At 40.0% G+C, this 20,986-nt stretch overlaps 1 protein-coding gene across 41 annotated transcripts in view; it reads left to right on the top strand.

The window, feature by feature from the left end:
• The window catches only part of PLEKHA5 (pleckstrin homology domain containing A5), a 173,957-nt gene that overhangs the window by 116,337 nt on the left and 36,634 nt on the right, over positions 1-20,986 (top strand). For 39 of the 41 annotated variants that reach the window (XR_014516109.1, XR_014516110.1, XR_014516111.1 and 36 more), the window contains 4 exons: positions 723-795; positions 7,636-7,736; positions 9,301-9,416; positions 16,400-16,864. Coding sequence is in view for 36 of the 41 variants with exons in the window: in XM_083460949.1 (XP_083317075.1) it covers positions 723-795; positions 7,636-7,736; positions 9,301-9,416; positions 16,400-16,864 (755 nt within the window). In the remaining 5 variants the exon portion in view is untranslated. Of the gene's footprint in view, positions 1-722; positions 796-7,635; positions 8,896-9,253; positions 9,417-16,399; positions 16,865-20,986 lie in introns of all 41 variants that reach the window. The other 2 variants (XM_083460960.1, XM_083460961.1) reach the window with 1 other exon arrangement.

Raw genomic sequence — 20,986 nt, 5'->3', positions numbered from 1 at the left:
GGGCAATAAGTCATTTTATGCAATTGTTTCCAGCAACTGTTTTTCAGAGGCATCCTCTGCGAAGTGCATGTTTCCAAATAAGATCCTAAAGATAAGAAAATTAACATTTTGAGAAATTAATTTATGAGATAAATCACTATCAAGCATATGCAACTTGTTCTTCAGAGGTATGCTGCCTTTGAACATGGCAATAGCATTTAGACACTATCTGATGAGGAGTTCTATTTGTGGTGATGAACCTTTAGTGGCTTCCTCACAGATATAACAATGCTACAGTCAACCAGTGAAATCACTCACAAACGCTGTATAATGACTTCACAGTTGCAGTGCTGAACTCTGGCTTTTAGAGCTGAGGCTTGGTGAGCTTGAGCTCAAGTTAAACCTTTGACCTAGGACAGGCACCGCATTCTCCTGTGGTGGGGAGGGCAAGGCAGCAGTGGCACTTTTCTTTTTACACCTGTATATATATTCCATATAACTTCTGAAGAAGACCTTGTATTGGTAGCACATACTTCCCATTACATGACCCCCTCCAAAGCAAAAGGGTGTCAGGAAGGGGCCTGCATTTCGCTCACAGCAAGTGCAGGTGCCACCTCAAGCATCACAAGAGGGGGTTGCTGGCTCTTATTTTGCCAGTTTCCTTAATGTGTTATTGTCTGTTAAATGTCATCGAAGCCTTTAAATTGTTGATTCTTATGGATTGTGTGTTTTATTTCATACAGGATAGCACTGGCATGAAGCTATGGAAGAAGCGATGGTTTGTTCTGTCCGATCTGTGCCTCTTCTATTATCGGGGTAAGTTTCTGATTGTTAGAGGCTAACCTAGGCCTTCCAAAGATGGCATATGTTGAACTTTTAAAATAAAGGTTTTGAAACTGTCCTGCTGATATATAAACTTAAAAGGGCTAATTTAACCCTAAACGTAACGTGCTCCACAGAACATGTGTGGTTATTTGATGAGAACTGCATTATAAGACAAGACTGTGTAAAGGAACTCTCTGAATAGCAGTGTAAATAATGTAACTTCTTTTCTTTCTGTTGACCTGATGCACTGCCAGAGGCTATGTCTGATGTTGTTTCCTATTATTCCACCCATTTGCAAAGAATTTAGAAAATTAGGATTTTGTAAAGTTCACACACTTGACTGTTGTGCCCAGAGAACCCTCCTATTCCTCTTAATTCACTAGTTCCATGCAATAAGGCAGTTCTAAGTGCTTTTTGTGTAGCTGGTGAGGGGTGGGGTGATGTGAAGAAGCAGGTTTACAAGAAGCTTAACTACAAGCGACCCAGGGCAACTCTTTTTAAAGCATCCCCCCCCCCCATGTAACTTGTTGACATTGTAAACCAGGGATGGGGAACCTGCAGTCCTCCAGGTGTTAGCTACTGCTTCTACCATCCTGGCCATTAGCCATTCCAACAACTTTTCTAGAGTCACAGATCCCCTACTCTTGTTCTGACTAGAACTATTCTTCCCCTGTTCTATTGCCTTTGGAATGAAAAGTGTGCATGTACCTTGTTCACCACCAATGGCTACATGAAAGTCTTTCATGAGCTGAAAGTATTTATAGGATTAATGTTTGCTGTTTCAGTCCATTATACATTAAATATGCATTACTGAGGGATAACCACTCTCCTTCCAGCTGATTCTCATAATAATTATAAACTAAAAACATTCAGAATAGCAATCTGTTTGTTGTCTTGATAACTCTGCACTGCATTTGATGTTTATGGCCTGTAGATCCAGTAAACTGTGACTAGACTGCATAGATTGGCAAAGATCATGGTGGGCTTCAAAAGTAAATATAACATTTGAAACATTTAATATAAGTTAAGCTCTTAGTAACTTTGTCCTTTATTATCTAACTTTTTTTCAGCATAATACTCTAAAATTCTTCAACTTGCCCCAGTACAAACTTCTAAAAATATATTTTACATTGTTTATGCTTAAGATGTGCAAAACGCCATGTTCATGTTACTATGTTCTGCATATCTGTGGTCTATATGTATTACGTGTCTTGAAACAGCTATCAAGCCCAGCCTCAAGTCAAAATGGCAGTCTGTCAATCTGAGATGGAAGGGGTTGTTTAAGTAAGGCCAAATCAGCAGTAATTGAATATTGGCTGTTCATTGTATGAGAGGTAGTAAGGGGGAAATATCAGGAAGGGTTAAACTTTTGAGTTTGGGTGATGAAATTCAGAGCATCCATTGATGAAATCAAGAAAGTAATACACAATTCATGATATTGAAATGAGGTGGGAATCAAGATTTTGCAATATCATAACAGCAATCTGTAAAACTTAAAAAAATAATTTGAAATTGAGTTAATCCCTCTGCAAAATGACCATTATACATTTAGGGTGATTTTAAGCACCAAAGTTCTCATGCAGTAACAACTTAATGAATTCAGAATCATTGTGTGGATTTTTCCTTTTAAAAAGAAAGATTATAGGTTGTTGAAAAAAACAAGCCACTGCTGAGTCAAAATTAGTGTAACTGTAATACTGTAATTTTAGACATGGAGACTTTGGTTGAGCTAAAATTGTACTATAATTAGGTAGGTGGCCAGATTGTTGGTGGGTTTTCCTGCTTAGAAGAAAAATCAGCTTAGCTTTCTTCACACAAGTATGCAACTTCTTCATTCAGGGCAACCATTTTGGCTTTTTTGAGAAATATCCCATTGTGCACATCGAGAATATTAATCATAGCCTAGTACAAAAGTTTTTCTTATCTGTGTTGCTAATTCTCTTCAGTATTTTCCACTTGATTAAATTATTGGTTTTAGGCTAGATAAGAAATATAAAAACTGATCTGCTTAGATTGCATGAATAAATAAACCAGAGCTATTTATATACCCATCCTCTGGGAAGCAATTGAAGCAGATGGAGTTAGATAACCAGATGTTCTAGTAATCATTTGCAAGCATTAGTAATGGTTATGAGAACACATCAGACATATTAACCCTCACCTATTCATGTTTGAATGCTAAGTTTTGTTTTGTTTTGTTTTTTTTAAAAAACTTAGCTTATACTTAATATGTATGCTTATAATACCATTTGATAAAGGTTGTGTAGGTTCACACAGAGTTCTCTACAGTCATACCTCGGGATGAATACGCTTCAGCTTAAATATTTTCGGGTTGCGCTCCACAGCGACCCGGAAGTAACGGAGCGCGTTACTTCCAGGTTTCACTGCTCGCACATGCGCAGATGCTCAAAATGACGTCACACACGGAAGCGGCGAAACGTGACTCGCAGACGATCAGTCACGTCTTACGTTCGCTTCAGGATGCTAATGGGGCTCCAGAACGGATCCCGTTCGCATCCAGAGGTACCACTGTATTTTTGATTTGGACCTCTCCAAATCAGTTTGGAGGGGGAGAATGTGGTTCTCTAATTTGGTTTCCTCCCATCTTTTCTGATTTGGAGGGTGTGGATCCCTGAAGCAGAACGTGTGCGGAGAGCAACTATGCTCTTTCCTGTCACTTTGGGCTGGTATTTTCTCTGATTGATCTTGCTTTCCTTCAGCTTGGTCCTTGGGAAACTTTAAAACACATGACAGGTCCAAGTTGCTGTCCTTGTTTTTTTCTTCCTGTCACCTGAAACCACTTTGTCCTTCATCTGTCTTGCCCAGTGCATTTTCTTCCGCAGCAGTTCTAAAGCATCAGAAGTGGAAGCTTGGGCTCATTTGTACTTTTAAAACAGCACTTGTTATTGTTTGGCATTAATATAATATCATGAGAATACAAGTCCCTACCCCAGAGAGTTTGCGATCTAAGGAGAGAGGAACAAGGGAGAAAAAAAGAGGAAATTGAGGCAATTAAACAGGAGAAGAATAGGCAATCTTCACCAGATGTTGCATCCGATAAGTTGGACTGTGGTCCGCAGATGTATCTGTCATAATAAATTTATTAGTCCTCTGACACCTTCAATACAATTTTTTTTTTGGCAATTATTTCAGTTTCATATACTTAGATTTAGCTACAGTAGAATAACATACCGGTAATATGTTTAGAGCTGCTACCATCACTTGAGTAGTGTTGCAGTTTAACTGTAATTGGACTTGTTATAGTTGTAATGACAGAGAGGCAATCTATAAAACTTAAAATAAATTTATACTTACATAGCATTTCCCCCAATTGCTCAAATCACACTTACTCAGTAATCCTTATAATGATCCAGTAAACTAGTCCAGTGTTCTTAACTCCATGTTATAGATGGAGGACTGGATTTTGAGGGATCCTGACTTGACTGAGGCCACTTTGGAAGTTTGTAGTTGAGCTAAGATTTGAACCCCAGGTTTCCTAGCCTGTAGTTCATGCTTTCAACTACAACATACTATTCTAGGTTGGACTGGATCGCATATCCCATACATACTGTGCCAGAGAGATGTGCAGATCTCCACTCTATTCTGCACCAGCATTTTAAGCAAACCCACTCCAAACACACAGAGCCTTCATTTATTTATGTTTCGTAAGTTACAAACTGTTTTTCTATCCCTGGCAGAGGCTTGCTATTCTGGTATTATAAAAATTCTGTTTTTCAGCATCCTTTTTATTGCTTTTGCTGGAGGATAAAAGACCAATTTCACCTTTGTTGCAAGCAACAGAGCATTCTAATTGAATAAGCATTCTAATTGAAGGCCTAGGATAAAAGAGACTTCTTTTATTTATTGTTTCCTTTTTATTTTCTATGAGAAAATAAAAATAGATGCAGGAGGCAAAGAAATCTGTGGACAAAAACTCATCTAAAGGGAATTTATAATACAGTGTTGGTACAGTAAATAAATTCAGTATAAAAGTGGTTGTGTACATATCTACTAGAAATAATACCTGCCCATAATTCACTCAAAATTAGGTAGTTTTATTTGTGGTATAGATTGATAAGAGGTTTTGTGCCAGAACAGGGGGATCCAATTCTTTTAAAGAGTTTCCCCCTCAGTAGAGAAAAGTCTCAAAGCTTGCCTCAGTGTGGGTAATAGAGAGCAATCACTGGCCTCTTGCTACAGTACACTTTGAATGGAGTCACCATCTGTTTATTGTCTGGCTGTGGGTAGAGCCAGGCCATGTCATAGACCAACAACAGGAGGGGGCTATATATGAAACATAGAACATATACTTTGGGAAGAAAGCACTAAGCCACAAAGCTGGATCTTGATTTGAGAACCATTGTTTTCAGGGAGCTGCAATTGCACCTGCACTGGGCTTCTTGTCACAGATATACCTTAATTTTGGATATACTCCCGTCAGTTTCTTCTCTCTCGTTTCACCATTCCCAGCCTTGGTTCTGCCACTGCCAGTTGTGTTCCAAGGTTGATGCTGTGAACCAGTCAGTAGTGGTTGGTTTACCTTTCTTTTCTCCAGCGAAACTAGTATTTCTACTAATCATTGTGTCTACATGGATTTGATTGGTTTCCACAGGTCTTGCACAGATCTGATGGACTGTACATGCAGGCAGCGACCATTTTAGACGTGTCAGATATGTGTGTGACCATGCCGAACCTGGAAGTGACCCAAAAGCATCACACAAAGGGGCAGAGTAGGGAGTGGGCAGGGGTGGAGGCAGAACTGGGTGTTTGCAGGCTTTTTCAGAGGTGTTTCAAATACATGTGATTTCACTTAAATACATGGTCCCTTGGAATGTAACCCCCCATGTAAATTGGGAGTTGTCTGTAGTCTCAAATGACCATAATACTATAATTAAGATAAGACTATACATGAGTAAATATAGCACACTCTAGAGCATCTATTCCCCTTCATGGATCACTGCCTTGCCATGGCGAAGGGGCTTGAATAACTCAGAGAAGCTATGAACTATGCTGAGCAGGGCACCCAATGCTTTTGAATTATGGTGCTGGAGGAGACTCTTGAGAGTCCCATGGACTGCAAGAAGTTCAAACCTATCCATTCCTAAGGAAATCAGCCCTGAGTGCTCACTGGAAGGACAGATCCTGAAGCTGAGGCTCCAATACTTTGGCCACCTCATGAGAAGAGAAGACTCCCTGGAAAAGACCCTGATGTTGGGAAAGATGGAGGGCACAAGGAGAAGGGGACCACAGAGGACGAGATGGTTGGATAGTGTTCTCGAAGCTACCAGCATGAGTTCGACTAAACTGCGGGAGGCAGTGGAAGACAGGAGTGCCTGGCGTGCTCTGGTTCATGGGGTCACGAAGAGCCGGACACGACTAAACAACAACAGAGCATCTATTTGTATAGATGCCTTTAAGAGCATGGCAATTAATATAGTACTTTTAGATATTTAGATATATTATATTAAATATATTAAAACTTGCTGTGGCCTTTGAGCATGAAAGTTAAGATGGCCAAACTGTATGATATTGTGAATTTCATGCTGCTGAATTTCATACAATACTTGTACAGTTACATTTTCTGTCAAGGGTACTAGCATACCTCATATATTACAAACTTTGCACCCAAAAGTGTATTTGGTCAAGAATGGCTTGTACTTTCTGTATTGCAGAAGATTTATGTTTAGGCATTAATAGCATGGTCCTTTTAGTCTAGCCTGCCTTGCAGGCTGCATGCTCACTTTGGAAAAATAGTGTCATTTTCCTTCGATGTTGCCATTAAAGACAGCCGTAAGAAACATGGCTTGAATACTTAGCATTCTGCTGTTGTACGTGAAAGCTTTTCTTTTGGGCCAGGCATTCATTGTGATTGCCGTACTCACACAGGGGGCATTGGCAGGCACATGAACTGCAAATTTGTGTGTTCGCCTTCATGTATTAAACAGCTCCTCTATTGAAGAGGCATCATTAGCTACTCCACACTTCATAGTGCTTTGAGGTAGAGTTAAAAGCAAGATTAAAACCCTTTTCTCCATTCCAGTGATTAACTGTAATATCCAGATTTAATGCAGCTATTCAGGAGACAATTGAATCCTTCATAATATTTGTTTAGTGAAGTATTTCTGTTGATGAGTGGTGGGGGGATTCACAACACTGTTCCAGTCTGCTGAGATACTTCACCCAGCGTTTGTAAGAAGAGAACCATGGGCGGTCTAAGCTCACAAAGACTGTTGATCTGAGATGCTCCCTGCTGACATTGGGTGAGGGATGGATGAATGCAGAGGGCACTGCAGAGATGGCAGAGGATTAGATGCTTGCAGTGGTATTCCTTGCTGATTGCCAAGGATTCGCTTCAGTTTTTACCGACTGAACTACATGATACAGTTTAGATGAGCTCTTCCAACTCCTGAAGGCTATTTCTGTTTGCACAAATGCTGTCTGTGTGTTCAACATTCAGTCAAGAATCCTAGCAGGCAACAAATTTTATAAGAGGTCTGCCTTGAGGAGGGAATAGACAATGATGGGCTGGGCCTCCCTCCCTCATCCTTCATAAAGTGGACTTCCAGCAAGTTCTCAGCCATTGTTTTCTCATGGGCTAGTTTTGCTCCTTGGGGTCCAAAGGCATGGTCTTTGGCTCCCTAAAGACCTGTTATGAAATTTGGAAGCTTGTTGTTCTAAAATGGTGGAGTCGCTGAATTTGCCCTGAATTTCCTCCACAATAATTTTAAGCATCTGGAAAAAGTTTTAAGTGCAAATGTCTGTTTCAGTGTTCTAGAATACAGTGCAGCAGCAGTTTGCTAGCTTAGTCAACCATTTTTATGTTATTCCTAGATGAAAAAGAAGAGGGAATATTGGGGAGCATACTTCTTCCCAGCTTTCAGATATCTATGCTTTCTTCTGAAGATCACATCAATCGCAAATATGCTTTTAAGGTAAGAATATTATTTATCCGGTGGTCTGTGGTGTGCAGGTGATCAAGAAACCATGATTGTGAACACATTCACTGTTGATTTCAGGTTAGGCAAAAGCTGCCACAGATTGAAGACTACCCCAATATCATAATTTATTATCTAGAGAGCTACAAGAACAAACCATCATTTGTAAAGGCAGTAAATTTCACTATTTAGTGTTATCAACATTAGTGGCTCCTCCAATGTGACTGCATATTTTACAGCTTTTTGTTTCAAAGATCCTGCTTCTTTAGTTTAGGTGTACTCTTCTTTGATGGTGTAGGAAATGAGCAGTTCAGTCAATTTTGTGTCTCAAGATGATGCCTACACATAATCACATTTTTGCAGCTTCTTCCATCAGCAACCTCCACGATCTAGAAGTTGTACTGGGTCATTTTTGTCAGTATTGAAATCTATCACTTGAAGCCCTAAATATGTGCACACACGTCTTCCCATCCTTGTGTTACCCTTTTAGAGAAGGTTTGTTCACCCTCTGTTTCTACCTTCTTTTGGATTTCTTTGTAACCCACCTGAAACTGGATGGTTGTAGCCTTAACAGTACTAGAAGTCCCCTCATTCCCTGGAGAAATGTATATGTCTGCAGGCAACCTTATATCCTCTGCCATGTTGGCGTGTCTCAATGGAATTCAGTTATCTCACTGCCTTAGCATCCCGTTCATTGATATCTTCCTTTCTCTGCTCTCTGGGAGCTTTTTGAGTCTCCATGGAACAATTGGGCATGCAAGTGACACCAGATACGAATGAAACTCATGGGCCATCTTCTCACTATATGAAGTCTAATCTACCTTCCGAGGCATAGTTTACTACTTGCCCACTGTGCCTCTATTTTTGTAGAAGGGCTGCTTAAAAGATTTTGCTTGTAATCTATAGTTCTGTGAGCATTTGCTAGTTACTTGCCAACTTGGACATGACCAAAGTAATTAATAGCAGCTTTAAGTTGTGCCCTTGAACACTAATTTCATTTTTACAAGGTTTATTTTATTTAATGTATGCTGGATGAATTGTAGCTGCTCTTCTGTTAAACAAACTCGCCTAACTTTACATTTTGTTTCTTGGATTTGAACTTCTTTGGGCTCCTGTTGATGATGAGTACACTAAACTGCACTGCATGTTTTAATGGGTGAGTACATAATTTAGAACCTGCTATTTTGTCCTGACTCCCAAGCACCTGAGCTAATATATTTCTATAATCCGTGCTTCTCAGATGCCAACAGTGAATTTTTATTCTGTAATTCGTAGAAATCACTTGGAAGCGCAGCAGGTGCACAGTGAAACAACAAGGCTTACAAATTTAATTCTGATATGTTTTTCCCCTAGTATAATTGCCGCAAAAGATGAGCATGATGTTGAATAACATTGTATTAGTTACCGTGTGATGAGTTTCTAGAGGCAGCCTGAATAAATCTTAAAACCAATGAATTACTTATTAAGGAAACCAGTAATATTCTTCTATTTGTTTTCTTCTCGCTCCCTTACAGACTATCGTAACTTCCCCCACCACAATGACCATGTCATTTCCAATCAGGCAGCTCATCCAAACATGAGGACCTATTATTTCTGCACAGATACAGGGAAGGAAATGGAGTTATGGATGAAAGCCATGATAGATGCAGCTCTTGTACAGACAGAGCCTGTGAAAAGGTAACACAGGTTGACAGTGCTGTAGCATCTGTGTTAGTTTATACTACCAGACTTTTATCTTTCTGTCTTGTGTAGCTATGTCTCGATAAATGAGTCATGCTAATTCTGATAGATACTTAATTGCTTTGTCAGGCATCAACATTTTAGAATTACATTTTTCAGTTAAAAGATGACTCCCCTATGTGAACCTTCAAGGTCATGTTTAGGGGTGTGTTACTACATCTCCAGCTTTTGAAAACTTCCTAGCATACTTGGAACAATGGGCTTTTCCCTCCATCTCGATCAAGGTCCAGTGCTTTTCAAGAGACTTGTATGAGCAGGCAGCACTTGTTCAAAAGTATTTACTGGAGCTGGGGAAGCAGACAAGTGTACATCCAACTGAGCAGCACAATTTGTGGCTTACATAGTTAGAGTTTGACTCCATTGTGTCAATAATGAGATGATGAATTGTAAGAGGTGATAAGCTGATTTGAATGACCCATAGTACTGTATTATAGAATGATTTTATGTAGCATTAACGCTTTACAATAAGCTGATAAAGAGTTAATGATGGGGTAACTTCCCATGGCTATTGTAGTACATTATACCTCATCCATTGCATTGCTCACATGATTTTAGCTTGTAAAAACAAGACTTTTAATTATAAATATAAAGGTTTCTGTGGGCTGAAGTCCTCCATGGCTTGAGGACAAGAGCCTGTGGAATTGGAAATGTGCAGGACCAGATAGTTGAAACCTTTAACCTACCCCATTCAAAAAATTCAAACAATAAATTAAAAATAGTTAATAGTTCTGGAGAAAATGCCTTAAGCAATCCCACCTACCATTGAACCCAATGTGTTTTGACTTTTCATGATTTTGGATTTCGGCTCAATCCCTGAAGCGTAATCTTCACGTAAATTGTAGGCTTAGTGTACTGCATTTTTAATAGTTGAAATAGGTAGTTCTCCCCATGTTAGAATTAGAGCATACTGAAAATTGGGTTACATTCTGCTGACTACACTAATTTGAAGCCATCTTGAATGAGCCATAACTGAAAATGGTGCTTGGGGAGGAGAGAAGCTGCAACTTGCCTCTTTTCCTATTCCCTTTTTTCATGCCAAAAAACAACAGCCTGAACATTTGCTGGTGAAACAACATTTCATAGGAAATGTGTCATGTATGACCTCTTGCCTTTCTGATTCTGTCTGGAGAAAGTGGAAAGGTTTCTCTCTCGCTCATAGTAGTAAAACTTGGGGACATCCAGTGAAGCTGCATATTAGAAGATTCAGGACAAATAAAAGAAAGTACTTCACACAGCACATGGAATTTGCCCCTCCAAGATGTAGTGATGGCCACCAACTTGGACAGTTTTAAGGGGCATTAGACAGGTTCTTGGAGGACAAGGCTACCAGTGACTACTAGCCATAATGGCTAGTATGTTCTGCCTCCACTGCCATTGGCAGTATTCTTCTGAATACCAGTCGCTGTGTACAGAAAGTCTTGTTGCACTCAGATCCTGCTTGTGGGCTTCCCATGGGCATCTGGTTGTCCATTGTGGACTGGGCTCTAGAAGAAGGCCTTTAGCCTGAACTAGGAAGGTTCTCCTTTTATTCTTATCTTTCTGTGCATCTTTAGCAATATAATATATTTTCTAGATCTCTGCTCAGTAGCAATGAATATATATAATACACATGTTATTGAAGCTATTTGGCCTTAGAGACTTAATTGTAAGTAGTCTCACAGATCGAGGTCTGGTGGAGTTTTTTCTGTTATAAGTAGACTCAGGTTTAATAATGTCCCGAGGGGTCTATTGAGAATAATTAATCCTAACTGTTTTAAATAAGCAAAAGCCCATTTAAACTTGTCACTCAAACGATGGAACAAGCTCCCATGTGGTTACAACTTTGATTATTTCCCTAATTTAGGTCACTCGTAAGAATGCACTGGCATTTTCCAAAACACTGTTGCTTTTCCTTTATCAGTTAAATTAAGCTTTCCTACAACAACTTTCAATGTTGTGCTGAAATATCAATAAATGATATCCCAAATTCACTGCCTATAATTTTTGGCAATTTTTGCGTCATATGCAAGTAAACTATCAAACACTATCTTCTACCAGCAAGTTGTATTATTATTGAAATCTCACTGCTTTCCCAGATTGACTGTATCCTAAAACTTTATTCCATTAAGAATGGAATAAAGAATAAAGGGACATACCGTCAGTGGAGGAAAGGGGGAGTGTAATGCATGCTAGGACTTCAGGCTTTGAAGGAAGCATCAGAATGACATGAGCATAACAGCAGAAAATACATGATTTTAGCAGATGTCTTTTGAAATTCGGTTTAAGGAAAAGATGATGACAGGGGGGCAAGTCCCACAAGGAATAGGCTGCAGCAATCTAGAATTTAGACCTATAGTTTTGAAATCCTTTTCTGGTGAAACTGGGGTTTCTCAATGAAAAGGCTACGAGCAGACAGCCTTCCATGACTCAGAGCTTGTTTTCCATTACTGATCCCCTCCTGTAATTTGTAGTTGCAGGAAAGTTGTGGTTGTGACCCAAGTCTCATTCATGGAGAAAGAATGATATCAATGTTTTAGGCATGAGTAGGCAGATAGATGAAGAACAAAAGACAGTATTGTGATTTAAAAAGAGTTGCTTTAAAAGGAATCAAGCCCATATGATGTATAAAAGAAATGGTAATTTGAATTCTGTATAAGACTGTAAATGTCTAGGATTGCTTAGATAGTTGACTTTAAGATGAGATAAAATCAGGGTCCCCAAACAGGGGCTTGTTCCATGAATCCTTTTGGGGTGGGGATTATTTCAAAATGCTTCAAAATGGAATAGAACACTGGTTACCATTGGTTACCTGACAGCTTTAAGCAAATCATGATCTTTGATTTTTAATATCTGTGTGTTCTTATTATGTATAGATACTGTTATACATTGTTTTGATATTTACATGATATAGCACTGTATAAACAAATAAATCATCACCTAGGCATTGGAAAGTTTAGGGGAAGAGAATTTAATTTGTTTGGAAACTCAAGTCCTCCCTACCTACTCTAAAAAAACCATAGCATTGGCAGTGGGCATTCACCCCGCCCTCCCCAGTAACTTGGACCAATAAGACTCCTCAGGCTGTAAAAGAAAAAGCTTGAAAAAAGCCAGTTAGAAAAGCGTGAATGAAGTTGTGTTGATGGTGAGTAAAGTGTTGCACTGCAGTAAGGTTAGCATTTCAAACTGGAAGTAAGGTGGGAGAGAGATTCCATGTGGTCAGAATCCATGGTGCTTCTTGGTAAGGCTAGATGAATGATAATGTTCCCTTAATATTTGGGGGAGGCAAGAGTACCTAAGAAATTAAGCAGACCTACCAACAGACAGGCTTGCTAGAATAGGCAATATGGGGGGGGGGTAGAGAGTGTGGTGCTAATTAGGTTAAAATCACCAGCAAATCCTTGCCACCAGCATTTCTCAATAGATGAATGAGTCTGTGTGAAAAGGGTTAATTGAAGGCAGGACATTTGAAAACAATTCGTTAGAGATTAACTTTGGCCAGTAATGAAGTGGGAGAATGTATCTGGTGACAGGTAAAGATGCCCCCCCCCCCCGCAGTGAATGAGAAGTGGAAATAACAGTGGTAACAGGAGAGGAGAGAGTTGGGGCATAAATATACTTGTCTTCATACCCATATTATTTTTGAAATGTCAGTGAGGCAGCTAGGAAGAACAGTTGACTTGACAATTCAGTGGGATTGGGCAAGGTGAGAGATTAGTTTAGGAAAAACGTAATCCACTTGAAGATGGTAGCTGAAACTTTAGCAGATATGAAAATTGTTGAGAGCTCTGATGGATTCCTACGGAGATTGGGAAAGATGAAAAGGGACAGGACAACAATTAGCAGTTATAACAGGAGAACCAGAAAAAGGGCAGTGTCCTAGATCTCAAGGGGAAGGAGTGAAAGTGAAATAAGATATAAAGAACAGGCAGAACAGACTTGGAAGATAAGAACATGACCAAAATGTAAAGGAGATGAAATCAGGAGCTGAATGCAGGATTTCTTAGGAGGAGGAAGGTGTTTCAAAAGTAAGAACAAGATTGAAATTTTAAGCAGAAAGGAGGAGCCAGCTGACACAATGTATGTGAGTAAAATAGATTGGTGGGAGAGAGGGAGAACTCAGCAGGTTGTGGGACTGGGACTGGAGAGAGGATTGGCCTACTTAAATGCAGTATACTAGTTGGAAGACGAGAATGAAAGAAAAAGTGGGATGGTGGCAAAAGCAAGCCTCTAAAATTTAATAAGAGCGGTGGATCTGCCAACATCTGAATGGGTAAATTCAGGGTAAATATGCTAACAGTGCAGCTGTTACTGTTTCTGATAAATACAATTATTTTACACCACAGTTCAAGTCAGCAGATATTTTCCCCACTGTAATTATAGAAGCCACAAGTGTTTTCCCAAAGATGAATAACTGACATGAAACTTGCCAAATGAAGCAAATTGATGATATCAGTGACCATGTAAAGTTTAAAATAGGATAATATTTCCCTTTATCTACTGAATGTCTAGCACAGGAGGTCCAGGAGCTAGACAGCTCTGTATATTGCTCCATCACAAAAGATGGCTTGAAATTAATGAGGATTTCAGAGGCTTTAAGTGCTAAAAAGAAGTCAAAGTGCGCTTTTTCAACACTATGAAGTCTGAAAATTTTGCCTTCAAATTTTTATCCCCTTTCATAGCTGTCAGATTGAATACTGCAGTTGGGGCTGTTCCCTGTGTTAATAGTTATATCAAACACAGAATTTAAGTAGTAGTAGTTTCTTCTAGTGCTGCATCTCTAAGACAGTGGGTGATGTCCAACATAAGTGATCGAGTAGACCCATAGAAATCAGTAGGCTTAAGACCACTGATGTCAATGAGTCTGTTCTGAATTATGACTATTCCCCTTCTAAAAACTGCCCAATGTCTGGCCAACCTCACTTAGATTTGCTTTTAAGGTAAAGGTAAAGGTACCCCTGCCCGTACGGGCCAGTCGTGTCCGACTCTGGGGTTGTGCGCCCATCTCACTTAAGAGGCCGGGGGCCAGCGCTGTCCGAAGACACTTCCGGGTCACGTGGCCAGCGTGACAAGCTGCATCTGGCGAGCCAGCGCAGCACACGGAAACGCCGTTTACCTTCCCGCTAGTAAGCGGTCCCTATTTATCTACTTGCACCCAGGGGTGCTTTCGAACTGCTAGGTTGGCAGGCGCTGGGACCGAGCGACGGGAGCGCACCCCGCCGCGGGGATTCAAACCACCGACCTGACGATCGGCAAGTCCTAGGCGCTGAGGTTTTACCCACAGCGCCACCTGCGTCCCTAGATTTGCTTTTACTGAGCTGCATTTTCAAGCTATGCCCTCTGCAGTCCTTGATGGACAATATAACAGGGTGCCATACGAAGACAGACTCTGTATATGTGGGCAACCACAGGTTGCACTGTTTACTATATTGCCCACTATACATTTGACTCAGGAGGCAGTTTCTCACCTTACCATCCGCACAGGAAATATGTCTCTCCCCAGTAGAGAAGATTCTGTGGTTTCTTAGCTATATAAATGCTTCATTGACTCATAAAGTCACCCTTTTTGCTTTGGCGGCCAAAAAGATCAGAAAGAAGACCCTGGACAATATAGCAGTGAACTGTAAGGGAGACACAGAGATCTAAATAGAGGCCATTATTTGTGACGCAACACTCCTTTTGCTTGTATTTATTTTTGATTCAGATTTGGCATGGCCAATGGCTAGTACAATAATGTTATTTGGAATGAATTATGACTAGCATGGGATATCACCAATTACTTTATCTCTGCTGTGTTCAGTCTGTTGCTGAGATTTCTGTTCTTGATCTTTGGTGTTGCTTTCTAGGGTTTCATCCAATGCTGCAATTCTGTTCATACAAGAGACTTCCATGTCTGCAACAGAACTTAGCAATCTACCCCTACACACCCTGAAAATCTTCTCCAGGGTGTTGCAGGACTCGCTAGATCACATATTGGGGATGCACGGGGAAAGAAGGGGAATGGGAAGTCATGTCAGTTCTATCAATTCTGGTGATATCCAGCATTGGATACAATCCTTGATCTATTGTGCAGCATACAAATGTAATAAATAAATATTAAACACTGGCATGCCCTATCCCATATGTTAAATATAGGAGCCCTTCTGGATTCATTTTGTCAAAATCCAAGGCATATAATATCATGTTATGTGATGTTGATTGCACAGTGTGAGATTGTGTGTTGCATGTGTATTGCATATAAGCTCCTCTCACATAATATATAGAAATGCTCGGGGCAACAGGAGTGTGCTGTTGGCCCCACCCCTGACATAGATGTCTATATGCATGGGAGTTGGAGTCCTGGTCATACACATAGAGATTTATTCATGTAGGCTTTTCTGTTGAAAATGTTTGTGCCTAATGCATGGACATCAAGGGCAAGGTTGGGGCAGGCTGCTCATTATTGGGATAGGGCCAATGGTGGATCCTCATGCCCCTCTCTATGAACATTGCCCCTTCATGCAAGTAACTTGTAAAGGATGCTATAGACGTGGGGAGTTGATGCTCATGTCTGGACATCCAGCAAGTATAGAGCTGGGCAGGAGCTCAGTAATGGGTAGTAGAGGTCCTGATCTCTCATCATGCTTAGGCAAAAGAGTGTTCAGGATCATCCCTTGTTCTCTTCACTTCTTTCCTTTGTTAAGAGAGTACAATATATATCAGTGTGGGTTCAAAGTTCAGTACTTTTGTTGAGGTCTGTAATCTTGTACCCTATATGGTTGTCTATCTTGTAAGTGCTGCATAAGTTGCAAGAGTTTGGATTAGATGACCCTCAGGATCCCTTCCAACTCTATGATTCTAAGACTGAAGAAATTGCATGCTGCTTACTAAACACACCCAAGTGTACCTGTTTCGGCATATTTCTAGTGAAGTTGTTCTCCAGTGTGTATTTCTTCCTTTTTTAGAGCAGACAAGATGACTGCTGAAAACACACCACCTCGTGAAGTGAATAATATTGCAAACCACAGAGTGCTAATTAAACCAGAGGCACAGAATAATCAGCGGAACAAAGAAGTGAGCAAAATGGAAGACAAAAAGGCCTTAGAAGCAGAAAAATATGGATTTCAAAAAGTTGGGCGTGATAGACCTTTAACAAAAATCAACAGCGTAAAACTGAATCCTTTGGGGTCAGAGTATGGGACTTTGCCAGCAAACACAGTTCCATCAGGACACTACAGGCCAATTCATTTAAATGGGTCAGAGAAAGCTGTCAACCTTATTCTAGCAGACTCTGGAGATGGAATCCATCACAACACCATTCACTCACACATAGAATCTGAACGTGTTATACAGAGAACTAATTCAATGCTTCAGCTGGAACAATGGATTAAAATACAGAGAGGAAAGGGGCAAGATGAAGAAACAAGAGGGTAAGTAATTTCAGAATTATTTGCCAATCCTGACTTCTTAGTCTCAGTGTATACTGTGACCCTGTTTAATGCTGCAGTAAAATCTTAGTTGAAGCGCCAAAGGATTCCTGAAATGATCCTGAAATGATTCCTGAAATGAATCATCCTGAAATGATTCCTGAAATGATATATTACCTCTGTTGCTAAAATATAGGATTTCAAATAGCATCTCAAGGCCTATCTAGAACTTAAATTTATTTTGATTTATATTGCACTCTGTCCTAAAGTCCTATAGACTTCTGGTAACAATCATATGTAAAAAGTTGGGCATTTTTCGCAGAATGGCTGTTCCAAGGGCAGACAATAATAATAATAATAATAAATTATTATTTATACCCCGCCCGTCTGGCTGGGTTTCCCTAGCCACTCTGGGCGGCTTCCAACAAAATGTTAAAATACAGTGGTCTGTTAAACAATAAAAGCTTCCCTAAACAGGGCTGCCTTCAAACAACAAGGTGCCCTCCAGATGTTACTGGACTAAAGCTTCCATCATCCTTGATTATTGGCCCATTCTGATTGGGGCTGATAGGAGTTATAGTTTATCTGGAGAGCACAACTTTGGATATCCCTGGTCGATTCCCTGTTTATCTACTGCTCTGTCCCACTCTTCATTCTAGATTTCTTTCTTTCATTAAGAAGCAAAAGTGGAACCAGTCATCAGAAGACTTTCCCTGTTGCAACTATTAAACTATTAAGCCAGCATGGTGTAGTGGTTAAGAGTGGTGGACTCGTAATCTGGTGAATCGGGTTTACTTCCCCGCTCCTCCACATGCAGCTGCTGGGTGACCTTGGGCTAGTCACACTTCTCTGCAGTCTCTCAGCCTCACTCACCTCACAGAGTGTTTGTTGTGGGGGAGGAAGGGAAAGGAGATTGTTAGCCACTTTGAGATTCCTTAAGGGAAGTGAAAGGCGGGATATCAAGTCCAAACTCTTCTTCTTCTTCTTGTATCTCATCTTAATACCAGTAGCTCGGTTAGGAGCTCTTCATGGTCTCATAAGTATTTCACAAACTTGCTGATGATGCTGGGAGTTGGACTTCTTCCATGAAAATCATGCATTTCCATGCTGAGCTTATTATTATCATCATCACTATCATCAACATTAAATTTATTACCTGCTGTTCACCAGCAGGTCCCAGGATGGGTTACAACATTTGTTTGTTTGTTTTTAAAAAAGTGTTTTAAGTTGCATAGCTCTGTTGCAAACTTATTTACACTCCTCTCTCAGTTCAGCAAGGCAATGATTAAAATGTTGAATAGCCATTTTCCTTATATTTTTGTAGCAGAAAATACTGTTGATCAACTAAGTTTAATAAACCAATGTATGAATAAATCTAATTCCCTCACACAAAGAAGCTTTTCCCCCTCCCTTTGTGTGAGTGAGAAAGCAAGTCAGGGAGCAATCAGTTATCTGTAATTTCATGCTATAGCTGAAATATGGTTAGTGGGTTCCAAATAAGCCAGAATTCAGAAGCCATCTTTAAAATATGGTTTCATACCCTTGCTTGTTCAGAAGCCAAAAACCATCATTCTTGACTCGTTTCCCAGCACCTGTGAAGGGAGGAGTAGTGTGACAGTATGTTGGTGCACAAGGTTTTTTCCATAACTCTGTTAATTAAGCCAAGATATGATCATCAAAATGCAGTCATTAGGTCTCTTTCAAATTACAAGCAATGGCTTGGCTCACACATCATGCTAAACTGAGTGAAGTCCAAGCACAAATGTGCAGACTCCCGAAAGGAAGGTTGCAGCTTCTTCGTTCCTCAGCTACACTGATCTAGGCCATAGTTTGTCTTAGGGTGCCATCAAGACCGAGGCTTGTGGTTTACTTCTGCCTGGATTAAGTATGAACTGTAACCAGGGTTCATCCCATGGTTTACAGCTTATTGTTTGTACGGGAAGCCTAAACCACAAACTCAATTAGGCTCAGTTTGATGCATCAGCAAAACGACCGTGGATGAGCAAAACAGCTGCAGACTTCTTCCCCCAGAATATGCACATATGTGTGAAGTCATGGCTTGGCTGATCGTAATGTTCAAAGCAGGCATGTGTCTTTTTATACTGTAGATGTGTTAAAAGTTGAAGTTTTACAATACCAACAGTGCATTTCCAATACTTGTTTAGAGAGTTTTAATGCTGTGACTAAATGATTGACACCACTAAGTAGTATTAAGATGTGAAATTGTGGTTCTGCATGACAGCAAACCCTTGGCAGGAATCTGAACAGCAGTGCCTAGTCCTCGTTGCTCAGTTTTTTTATTATAAAATATTGCACTCCAGCATTCCACTTGAGTATCTAGAAGTGGCACCACAGTATCCCACCTTCTTCTCTAACTCCCAGCTCCCAACTTGAGCAAAGACTCTGGTTCCATTGTTTGCTTTGGGAAGAGCAGTCACATGTGATAGGTCAAGCAAAACATTGCCTGTCCCCACTTCTTTAAATGTGACTTGTACTTGAAATATCACTTTGATGAGGTAATGAAAGGCGCTAAGAAGTGTTTGAGATTTCAAACTTCAGTTACGATTGCACCTGAGGAGAAGACAACAGTTTGAGTTATATTGGTCATTTTCTTGGGATATTACTTGATTTGGCTTTATTTTGACCTCCGCACGTCGGAACTTAGTTGGCTTAATGTTCTTTAACATGGTGATGGGTATCCTTTATCCTGGATCCAATAGTCACTCAAATAGAGCTATGGCTATTTAATTTTTTTATAAAACTAAGTCTGCACAGAGGTGCCCTGAGATTTTTAGAATGTATTTCTTAACCCATTTTACACATTTTTATTGTACCTCCCAGCTTCCTCCTCCAGCTGTAACCATGTTAAGTTTTCCTCCCAGTTTTAGTGGGGTTTTAATTTATGTGTTACACATGGCAAAGTATACGTAGCTTAAGGAAGGGTATGCATGCATATAAACAAAATTCGATAATGACATTTGGGGGGGGGGGACAACCCATACATGGAAAATTGGGATCTATGAATAAAAAGCATAACTCTGCACTATTGTTGACTTTGAAAAAGTAAATTAATGTGTGAGGGGGAAGGAGGAAAAGCACAAGTGCACAGCGCAGTCCCATTCTCCAAACCATGATTATGTGATCAGAAACATTATGTTCATTCTAGGACACAGTGCTAAATGTGTACCACTTAAGGTATATAATAGTATGAATCGAGTATTCCCAGAAAGAAGGGGTAGGAGTGGAATATTTTACATTTCATCACATGTTTGCATTAAATGGTTTTGTTTTCAATGTAAACAGGCATAGGAACCATGAATCTATCCCAATTTGAATTCTTTTTAAAGGTTTTGTCATGGTATCATTACATTGGCTATATTCCCAAACAAACTCATTCCATTGTAGGAGTTTTATAACAGCAGAAGCTATTTACAAAACATTATTAACTGGCAGGAGCAAAATCCTCTTGATCAGGGAGAACATATTGTTAGTTAAATATGGATGAAATTGTTAACACAGGTCATATACTTAGAAATGATGGCTTTGTTTGAAGTTAATTTGTAAAAGAGAGACGGCGGGGCTTATGTCATTATTTACTGCTTTGGAACAAATAAATTCCATTCTCTTTGAACATACTGCTAGGATATTAAACCTTTAAAGCACAGTACTTAGGGCAATGTAATGAAAGGAAGTCAAATTCAGGAGCACAAATATAAATAGTAGAAATTAGGTACTCCCTCTCCTATCTAAGCCTGCAAATTGTCACTCTCACTTGGTTGCCTATGGTGATTAGCAGTTGCCTCAAGGCAAGTAGCAGATAATGCATCCCTTTTAAGAAATAATAGCAATATTGCAACTGTCTTTATCCTGCCTCTGCATAGCCTCAATTCAGTTTTCAGTGTTCTAAACAACTCCCTTAAAAGCACTTTAAATGCCTGGGGCTGTACAGCAGGGGAAGGCAGTGTTCAGCCTTGTGGAATCTACTTTGTGTTTTACTAGAATCCCAAGATCCACCAATGGGAGCAAGGTGTGAGACTTAGAATGAAAGAACATGACACCCTCTAAGCTGCTAACTAGCACAGAAATTTGTTTTACTCCTCTCACACAAAAACTATTCTTAGTCAC

The sequence above is a fragment of the Podarcis liolepis genome (assembly GCF_965112155.1).
Source record: "Podarcis liolepis genome assembly, chromosome: 10".
Classification (NCBI taxonomy): domain Eukaryota; kingdom Metazoa; phylum Chordata; class Lepidosauria; order Squamata; family Lacertidae; genus Podarcis; species Podarcis liolepis.
The sequence above is the reverse complement of the archived record's forward strand: the minus strand, read 5'-3'. Positions and strand labels throughout refer to the sequence as shown.